This window comes from Oryx dammah, unplaced genomic scaffold, assembly GCF_014754425.2.
Source record: "Oryx dammah isolate SB20612 unplaced genomic scaffold, SCBI_Odam_1.1 HiC_scaffold_17, whole genome shotgun sequence".
Lineage (NCBI taxonomy): Eukaryota > Metazoa > Chordata > Mammalia > Artiodactyla > Bovidae > Oryx > Oryx dammah.
In genome coordinates this window covers 71,117,433-71,128,014 of record NW_024070201.1, presented here as the reverse complement: position 1 = coordinate 71,128,014, position 10,582 = coordinate 71,117,433, and the positions used below count along the sequence as shown (strand labels likewise).

At 41.3% G+C, this 10,582-nt stretch overlaps 1 protein-coding gene across 2 annotated transcripts in view; it reads right to left on the bottom strand.

The window, feature by feature from the left end:
- TTC17 (tetratricopeptide repeat domain 17) overlaps window positions 1-10,582 on the bottom strand; it is a 123,547-nt gene that overhangs the window by 48,950 nt on the left and 64,015 nt on the right. Inside the window, exon 17 of one of the 2 annotated variants that reach the window (XM_040259038.1) lies at window positions 4,984-5,154. The exons of the other annotated variant lie outside the window; for it this stretch is intronic. Within the exon in view, the coding sequence (XP_040114972.1) occupies window positions 4,984-5,154 (171 nt within the window). The remainder of the gene's footprint in view (window positions 1-4,983; window positions 5,155-10,582) is intronic. 2 annotated transcript variants of the gene reach the window in all.

Below are 10,582 nucleotides of genomic sequence, written 5' to 3'. Positions count from 1 at the left end.
GAAATATCAAGAACCTCAGATATGCAGATGACACCACCCTTATGGCAAAAAGTGAAGAGGAACTAAAAAGCCTCTTGATGAAAGTGAAAGAGGAGAGCGAAAAAGTTGGCTTAAAGCTCAACATTCAGAAAATGAAGATCATGGCATCCGGTCCCATCACTTCATGGGAAATAGATGGGGAAACAGTGGAAACAGTGTCAGACTTTATTTTTTTGGGCTCCAAAATCACTGCAGATGGTGACTGCAGCCATGAAATTAAAAGATGCTTACTCCTTGGAAGAAAAGTTATGACCAACCTAGATAGCATATTCAAAAGCAGAGACATTACTTTGCTGACTAAGGTCCGTCTAGTCAAGGCTATGGTTTTTCTTGTGGTCATGTATGGATGTGAGAGTTGGACTGTGAAGAAGGCTGAGTGCCAAAGAATTGATGCTTTTGAACTGTGGTGTTGGAGAAGACTCTTGAGAGTCCCTTGGACTGCAAGGAGATCCAACCAGTCCATTCTGAAGGAGATCAGCCCTGGGATTTCTTTGGAAGGAATGATGCTAAAGCTGAAACTCCAGTACTTTGGCCACCTGATAAGAGTTGACTCATTGGAAAAGACTCTGATGCTGGGAGGGGTTGGGGGCAGGAGGAGAAGGGGACGACCGAGGATGAGATGGCTGGACGGCATCACGGACTTGATGGACGTGAGTCTGAGTGAACTCCAGGAGATGGTGATGAACAGGGAGGCCTGGTGTGCTGCGATTCATGGAGTCGCAAAGAGTAGAACACGACTGAGCGACTGAACTGAACTGAACTGAAGGATATTAAAAAGAAGACAGAGAATTCGGAGAAGACAATCTAGAAAAGCAAGTAGGGAATTGTTCCTGTTAACAACTCTTGTGCAAATACATCAGGGCCCCCTTTCCTGATGTTAACAATGAGCAGATACTGTACGTACTTGTGAGGACTGTGGCTCACAACCAGAAGCAACACAGGCATTCCTGTGTTTCCAGAAGTGAACATTTACTGGGTTCCATGTGTGTATGAGTACCGGGCACAAATGTTTCCCCCAAAGTTATTTCATTTAAATATTCATGAGCACTCTGAAGCTTGCTCCACCTCCCCACCCCCACCCCCGGTTTATTTTTAAATTAATGAGATAAGGAAGGCTCAGCAAGATTAAGTAACTTGCCCAAGATTTAACAGCTAGTAGGTGGCAGACATGATAACAAAATCTCTGACTACAAAACCTACAGATAAGGTTTCCGGGGGAGAGGTTCTGGACTAGATAATAAGGTATTAAAGCACTGGTTTTGCAAAGGTTAATCAGTGACCCAATTTTCACCAATCCTTAGCAAAACGGGAAACAAAACAGAACACGTACAAGACTTCCCTGGCAGCCCAGTGGTTAGGACTTTACACGTCCACGGCAGGGGGCACAGCTTCGAGCCCTGGTCGGAAAGCTAAGATCCCACATGCTGTTTGGCATGGTTAGATAAAAAAAGAATCCAAAAAAAAAAAAAAAAAATCAAGAAAGGGAAATGTATCTAAAGTTATAGTACACACACACACACACACACACTTATGTCCAGATACACATTTGTTGGCGTAAAGCTGCCAACTGTCCATTTTTGAGGAAGACTATCTATTCTAACATGGTCTTTGTACTTTTTTGACATTAAAATGTTTTATATATATATAAAATAATGGTAACAGCAAATTCCAGTCTTCCTAAAAATGACCTTACAAATTTAAAAATAAAGCTCTAATCTATCAACCCCCTATGTCTGAGAACCACAGGCAAACGACACAGGTATGAAAGCAGAAGGCCCCAAGGATGAGTTTTAGTTATACACCACCTACTAAAGGTGTTGGGCAAGGCACCTGACTTCTCTGAGTCTCAATTGTCTCACCCACAAGATGAGCTAATAATATCTATTTCACAAAGTTAATACAGAACATATAACACTTTTTAAAATTATAAAGTATCACAAAAAGGTAGTAACTATCATAATAATTTATGGTTACTGGAGAGGGCTTAACTATTTGTATTTATTTCCCTCCAAAGTCTTAAAAAAACTTGTCTATGCTTGACTTTTACTATACCACACTATTTATATTAAAATATAGAATCTTTCCCCTAACCACACTATAGGAAGCTTGCTGGTATCAACGTGGTAACGTACACCATGACTGTGGTCCCTGTGGCCTTGTCAGCATCTAGAGAAAAGAAGAATGTACTCCCAGAATTCAGACATGGTTTTTCAAAAAAACAAAAAACGTTAGTATCTAAAACTAGTGAGACTCATCACCATACTGTAATTACATTAGCAACGCACCCTGAGAGGCAGTGTGCAGAGTGCTGAAGGGAACTGGCAACAGGGCAACCGTGCAGCGCCCCAAGCATGGGGGATGGAATGAACTATGGGGGAAACACGGAACCAAAGAAACGTAAATACTAGGTTACCTGCCTCAAGGAATGATGTATTCAGAAAATGAAGTGACACACAGTAAGATTCTGGTTGGGTTTTATTCTGAACTGTCCTAGGAAAAGATTCTAATTTGGTCGTCATGAGTATTACAGTCATTAAGGAATCATACTGGAATAGTGTCAGTTTCTGTAAGCTGGAAAAAAACACCCCTTTATCACTACTCAGTTTCATTTTTGTTGATTCTGAGTTTATCAAACAATCTCATGATGTTCATGTGGCTGTGTGGGTACCTCATGCCAGGGAGACATGAGGCTCCTAGGCCCCAGAGAGGTGTAGCCCCACTGTGAGTGAGCAAAGTGGCCATCTGCTTTAAGTCAGTCTCTTCTGTGTAGGTAAATGGGAAATTAATTTCCTTAAAGCCCCATGATTCCTGGTAGAAGAGATGAAGCTAATTTTCTAAACCTACAGAAGTGAAGGTCGCAACATCCCTCTTTGAGGTCTAGCTTGCTTCTTTCTCTTAGACACTGTTTTTTTAATATATAATAAACCACTCAGAATGTAAGATTTTGTCATTGCTAGGTATGTTCATCCAATCTGTGCAGGAAGGCAAAGGCCACATTTCACTTCTCTAACATTTACTGTACACAGGAATATAAAGTTACATAGGACACAATATATAAGGAGCTCATTGTTTGATGGAACATAAGCACACAAGCATTTAACACTATATAAAATGTGCCTTGACAAAAAGCAGGGACAAGACAGCAAATGAAGCAGCTGAGCTCCGGGCGGCCTTTGTGAAAGCTTCACAGAGGAGACGACATTCGAGCTGAGCCTGGAGATGCACAGGGGTTGTCTGTAAAAAGCAGGGTGTAGAGGGGCCCTTTCCAGCCTCTGCAAAGGAACGGGGAGGGGCTCAAAGCAGCATGGCCCGAGAGGGAGATGGGAGAGGCTGGCATTCCCCGCGGTACAGAGCACCAGTAGACAGCACAGCTGGAGACAGAATCAAGGGCCAGCTGCCTCATATACCACATTAAGACATCTGGATTCTTCCTACAGGTAATAGGTGGGCTTCCCTGGTGGCTCAGATGGTAAAGAACCTGCCTGCAATGTGGGAGGCCTGGGTTCGAACCCTGGGTTGGGAAGATACTCCGGAGAAGGGAACGGCTATCCACTCCGGTGTCCTTGCATTCCATGGACAGAGGAGCCTGGCAGGCCACAGGCCATGGGGTTGCAAGGAGTCAGACACGACTGAGCGACTGCACAGAACTATAGATAATGGAGAACCATAGAACATTTTAAGCATAGGCAACTTACCAGATCAGGTCCGATTTTAGAAACCACTCCTTGGACACAAGAAATTGGTAACAGGTTATTTCTGCTTTTTAAATTGTATACCAATTGAATGTATTCTCTCTCTCCCACATACACACATACCCACCCACCTCTCTTACATGACTGAAGTAAAGGACTAGATATGCGGGGTGGTGGGGGTAGGGGTGGGGCTATCATGAAGCTACTGTTAACAGCCCAGACACAAATGAAGAGAATTGGAATGCAGATAGTGAAAGAAGGAACAGATAGAGAGACGGGAAGTTTAACAGGTCTTAGGGATTGACTGGATATAGTGGTGGCTGGGTGAGCTGTGCCATTCACAGGAAGCAGAATACAGCAATCAGAAGCAGTTCAGGAAATAGGACAAAATGAGGACAAGCTGAATTTTAGATATGTTACATGTAAAGAGCCTGTGGCACATCCAGATAGAACACTAAGAAGACAGAGGTAAGATCCGGGGTCACAGAGAGTGTCTTGGCTGAAAGTAGGATTTTGAGACACTGGTGTACTCCAGTGCATCTCAAAGGCCAAGAGATAACAAAGAGGGGACTAAGAAAAGAAGACCAAGGTTAAGATCCTGGGTAAAAAGAAAAAAAAAGGACAAAGTAAAGAATAAGTGAATGAAATTGAAAAAAGATATTCTGAGGACAGGAAGAGAACCAAGATCAAATGATATCCCAGAAGCCAAGAGGAAAAGGAAAAGCTCCTACTGGGGAGCTGTGCAGAGTTTCAAAGGCAGCGAAGAGGTTAGAGTAGGGTGAGTACTAGGAAGTCACTCATTTCAGTAACTATATACAGACTGATACATCTTAAGAACTTTTCAGCACAGCACAGCTCAAAATGTGATCACAAATGGAATTTTAGAAGAGGGCCTGGTAGGAATGCCCATGATTTCAAATCTTTAAATTTTACTGGGTTAGTGTAAATACAGTGTGCTTTTTTGATGATTTACTCAATAGACCAATGCCATTAAGAAGACTGGTACATAAATCAAATGGGCCCTAGTAAACGAAGATGTTGAGGTGGAGAGAAAAGAAGTGTGAAGAGCAATTTCACATTATAGTTTGTCTTCTGCCTCCCAATCTGGGGTCACACTACTGATTCTACAGGATAGTAAGTGACTGCTAAAAGCAAGAAACAAATGCTTGAGAGGAAAGAAAAGCCTGAATTAACCTCCAAGCTTGAGAGTTGATTCTACCCCAGGAACACAACTCAGGTCAAAGCAACTTACTTTCAAGCCTAAGGACATCTGAGTCCCTCCCTGAATCCTCAACAGACAGCACAGGGTCCTCCTCTGTCCCTGCCTCAGAGGGCTCTTCTTCAGCAGCATCCAGTGACTGTGAGTTGTCAAAATACTTCTGTTTGTCATGGCTGTTGTCCAGGGTTTTCATATGACAATTACCTCAATGACAAGAGACACAGACAGAGCACATTAGAAACCTCTCTTGTGTAGTCCCACAGCTCAAGGTCCCCAAGCAAAAAGGTGACCGTTGCGTTTTCCTTCAGCAGGAGAAAAGTGCCCTTTAAAGCCAGGTCATTACTGTGATTCACGATTTTGCACTTAAGTTCAAGTTTCACCTGTTAGGCTACTGTTAAGTATTTGGGGAAAAAGCTCTAGGAACGAAGTCCCAAGATCTCCTTCCATTCTTAATGAATGATTGTGAAACACTTACTGAAAGTCAGAAACATCATAAAAAAAGTGGTTTTCCTTTTATTTGCCTTTCAAAGGTGAGAAATGACAGATGAGTATCTGAACAAGTCTGGAGATAGATGAATTATAGCAGAAGAGTATACCATTCTTGCATTATAGCTTATAGTGAAAGACTAAAAGGTGAAGGATTAGAAATTAAAAACCAAGGACTTGGAGGGGGATAGTGGTGGCAGAGAAGCCACATTTGTGACTGGCAGACCACACAGGTGCCTGTTCTTCTTTTGGAAACAAATTTTGATCCTGTGTGAAAGTGTCAGTCGCTTAGTTGTGTCTGACTCTTTGCAACCCCATGGACTGTAGCCCGCCAGGGGGATTCTCCAGGCAAGAATAGTGGAGTGGGCTGCCATTTCCTTCTCTAGGGGATCAGCCGACCCAGGGAGTGAACCTGGTCTTCTGCCTTGCAGGTGGATTCTTTACTGTGTGAGCCACAAGGGAAGCACGTGTGTGTTGGCTCAGTTGTGACTGACTCTTTGCAGCCCCATGGACTGCAGCCCGTGAGGCTTTTCCGCCCATGGTGGGGAATTTTCCAGGCAAGACTACTAGATGGGGTTGCTATTTCCTACTCCAAGGGATCTTCAGGTTCTTTACCACTGGCACCACCTGGGAAGCCCAGTAACAATTTAAGCATAAAATGTCACATTCGAATGTAATTATAGTACTGTGTGATACTAGGTTGGTACAAAAGTAACTGCAGTTTTGAATTGCTGAACTCTGCCAGTTGATATTACAATACATTCTTAAATAAATGTATTTATTTATTCATAAATTTTATATGAATTTCTCACTTTATGTTTTTTTTGGCTAATGACTAGTTACTGTTTATTTTATATTTATTTTAGACTACAGAAATGTTAGACAAAAAAGCAAATTCAACCACTTTTTTCATTCAAGTTCAAAATGGGTCATAAAGCAGCAAAGACAACTAGCAACATCAACAATGCATTTGACCCAGGAACTGCTAACAAACATACACTGCAGTGGTGGTTCAAGAAGTTTTGTAAAGGAGATGAGAGCCTTGAAGATGAGGAGTGTAGTGGCTGGCCATTGGAAGTTGACAACGACCAACCGAAAGCAATCACTGAAGCTGATTCTCTTAGAACTATATGAGAAGTAGCCGAAGAACTCAACTTCAACCATTCTACAGTCATTTGGCATTTGAAGCAAGTTGGAAAGGTGAAAAGCTAGATAAATGGGTGCCTCATGAGCTGACTGAAAATCAAAAAAATCATAGTTTTGAAGTGCTGTCTTCTCTTATTCTATGCAACAACAATGAACCAACAATTTCTCAATTGGATTGTGACATGTGATGAAAAGTGGACTTTATGACTGCTCTAACCACTGAGTAGCGATGAACAGCTCACTGGTTGGACAGAGAAGACGCTCCAAAGCACTTGCCCAAGCCAAACTTGCACTAAAAAGTGATGGTCACTGTTTGGTGGTCTGCTGCCCATCTGATCTAATAAAGCTTTTTGAATCTTGGTGAAACCATCACATCTGAGAAGTATGCTCAGCAAATTGATGAGATGCATCGAAAACTGCAACGTCTGCAGCTGGCAGTGGTCAAAAACACGGGTCCAGTCTTTGTCACAACGCCCAACTGCACGCGGTACAACCAGTGCTTCAAAGGTTGAGTGAACTGGCCTACAAAATTTTGTCTCATCTGCCATATTTACCTGACCTCTAGCCAACCAACTACCACTTCTTCAAGTATCTCAACAACTTTTTGCAGGGAAAATGCTTCCACAACCAGCAAGAGGCAGAAAATGCTTTCCAAGAGTCTGTCAAATCCCAAAGCATGGATTTTTATGATACAGGAATAAACAAACTTGTTTCTCATTGGCAAAAATGTGTTGATTGTAATGGTTCCTATTTTGATTAATAAAGATGCGTTTGCGCCTAGTTGTAACCATTTAAAATTCATGGCCCGAAACCACAATTACTTTTGTACCTACCTAATACTTTCTGACATGTATAGTTAGCATGACCTCTTGATACAATTTTGCGCAGGAGTCAAAGAGCTTTGACCTTATTAGGGAACCACGAGTTAATAGAGATAAACAGCCACTATCTAGCTCCACTTGATAGTCATTCTCTGGGAAGAGGAATGTATTACTAGACTGCTGTGTCTTTGGTGGAGATCTGGCTGGCTGAACAGGTCTCCTCATGTTCCATGTGAGTTGCTGCAGAAGATGTATATTCAGTAGAAGCCTACATTCTTATTACAGGACACTTCTTTGAATAAGAGTATATAAGTAACTTTTCTCCTTTATCAGAACATCCAAACATGGTCTGAAAGTTTTTTTTCTATCTTTTAAAAGAGAATGTTGCCTCAAAGAGATGTATGTACCCAATCAAGCTGTCTTTGTAGCAATGGGAATACAGGAAGTCTTTCTGGATCTGATGACTCCTCTTCAGATTCTGTAATTTTGGAAACTGCTACTCAGTCATTTCCCTCATTGTACCAAAAAAACATAAAGGACTCAAAGCCTTTCCCAACTTACTAGTTTAGAGAGAGGGGAACTGCATACGTTGGGAGTCACTTTCCATTTTCCAATTCTACACTATCATACATCTGAGGCTATTTTCAACAAGGCTACGCCAGAAACTGAAGACTCTCTGTCTCAAGAGAGCTATAGCTCTCAAGAAATTTAACAAGCAACCTGGGGAGACAGTAAAGAAAGACAACAAACACTAATGAACTGGTCTACTGCGCCCAGCAGGTGCTTCAGAGAATGAGCTTTGAGTGGGTAGATCTTGAATTGTGAAGAATACGTAGGACTTAAAAACACAACTTTAAAAAGGGGGAATTACAAGGAAGGGCACCAGTATTTCTTCAGTACTTTTGCATTTTTTCCCCCACTTACACCTCAAAAACACCCTATGAAATATTATTAATTTTACAGACAAAGAAACTATTCTCCATGAGATTAAGTAACTTGTCTGAGGTCAAATACAAGTAAGTGGTAGCTCTGGGATATGAATCAGTTCTATTTTACTACAAAGCTTCTTGGCTTCCCCCTAGTTAACACTACGTCTTTAAGCAAAAAAAAAAAAAAAAGGTCAAGAAGTTGGCATTCTAGGTAGGGAGGAATCATGTGCTGAGCGAAGCAACAGAAATAGGGATTCTCATTTGTGATTGGGAGGCCATGAAAAGTACAGTTTGACAGAGATGGAAAGGGTGGAGTGTGTGAGCCCTGGAGGGCTACCAGGAAAGAAGCCATAAAGAGAAAGGGTAGCTGCTTTCTTTCTCCAGATTCTCCTGAGAGGCCAGAGGTTGCTGAGTTGCCTCCACTTCTGTCTTCACCACTGAGCACGTGTAGGTACATGTGGGAAATCAAGCACACGAGCATTAAAATAAAACAAAGCAATGACAACAACTCCATACACCCAGCTGTCTGAACTTTACTGTGAAGAACAGCATGTCTCTTAGAGGCAATTCTTAATTAGGATATAAATAAGCATGACTATTAAAAGCAGAGAGGAAAGAAAACGATGACAATGATACTGATCATTTAAAACATACACTGTTCCTAGTGAATGTTCTCTGTCTTTAATTTTGGTGAATTTGCCTCTAAAGCGTTATTCACCTTGACTCAAGCTGGGTAAAGCAAAAGCACAAACCACTTAACACTGGAACCCGGTGAAATTCTAGCTGTGTTTCCTGCAGTTGATTCTGTCCTCCAACCTTTGCATCTCTTATTTTTCTCTCCCACCCTCTATTATAAAAATTTAATTGGTTTCATCTTTTTAAATGTCTGAAATATTTAAAAATGCTTTACAGGTCATTTATAAGATATGATATGCATAAGATCCTGAAGCTAAAATTAGTCCTTCTGCATGACCTTAAAGCAGACACCCTCTTGAAGCAAGCCTTGTGAATTCTAAGAATGTCCTCCCCTCCAACTCAGGAAATCGGGGCCAGCACCTCTGAGGGAGAGGGTATAAAAGGGGATCAGGGAAAAATAGGGGAATTAAGGGAATAAGAAGTTTATTTTAAACTATTTCTTAAAGTAGGCAAAATCAAAATGATCAAGTAAAAATTACATGTTTTAAAATTAGAACTGTTGATATGAATTTTCCTAGGTTGATGGTTAAAAACAGACAAGTTTAGTATTCTGGTGTGATTTCCATGATTAACTAGTCTAATCACAGAAAGTCATACTGCCTAATTCTTGAATGACTCCTTCCAGTTGCCGGAGGCAGAACTGAAGAACTTCAGAAAAAATAAACTTCTCTATTCTTTGGACTATAGTACAGGTCTACTCCAGCTAAAGAGGAACTGAAAACAGTTGCCTATATAAGAAAAATATTGCTTGTCTTCTCAGCAAAGGTAGAGATAATGTTTTCATTAAAGAAATACAAGGAAATGTTGAAGAAGGAAAAATGGAAAGATATCTAAAAAGTAACAAGTATCTTCTGTGCATATGGCTATTATTTCTTGCTGATGCAAAAATGAGGAGATTCTGTGGCTTAGACTAACCTTGATAGGCTTTTTTTGGGGGGGGGGTACTTCATGATTTAAATGAAATGCTTTAGATAACAAGGTCCCAGATGAAAATGGAAACACTTTCCTCTGCTTAATGTTCTATATTTGCTTGCAAAGAATTTAGCACCCAATTCAAATCCTGGCAGTCTGGTTTTTCTTAGAATTAAGAGAGGATATGCAGGAGATATAAGAGATGAGGGTTCGATTCCTGGGTGGGGAAGGTTCCCTGGAGGAGGGCATGGAAACTCACTCCAGTACACTTGCCTGGAGAATCCCAGGGACAGAGGAGCCTGGCGGGTTTTAGTCCATAGGGTCGCAAAAAGTTGGACATGACTGAAGCAACTTAGCATGCACACAAGCAAGAGAGGATAAGGCAATACCAACTGAGCATTCAGAAAACTAAGATCATGGCATCTGGTCCCAGCATTTCATGGCAAATAGATGGGGAAGCAATGGAAACAGTGAGAGACTATTTTTTTTGGGCTCCAAAATCACTGCAGATAGTGACTGCAGCCATGAAGTTAGAAGACGCTTGCTCCTTGGAAGAAAAGTTATGACCAACCTAGACAGCATATTAAAAAGCAGAGACATTACTTTGTCAACAAAGGTCCGTCCAGTCAAAGCTATGACTGG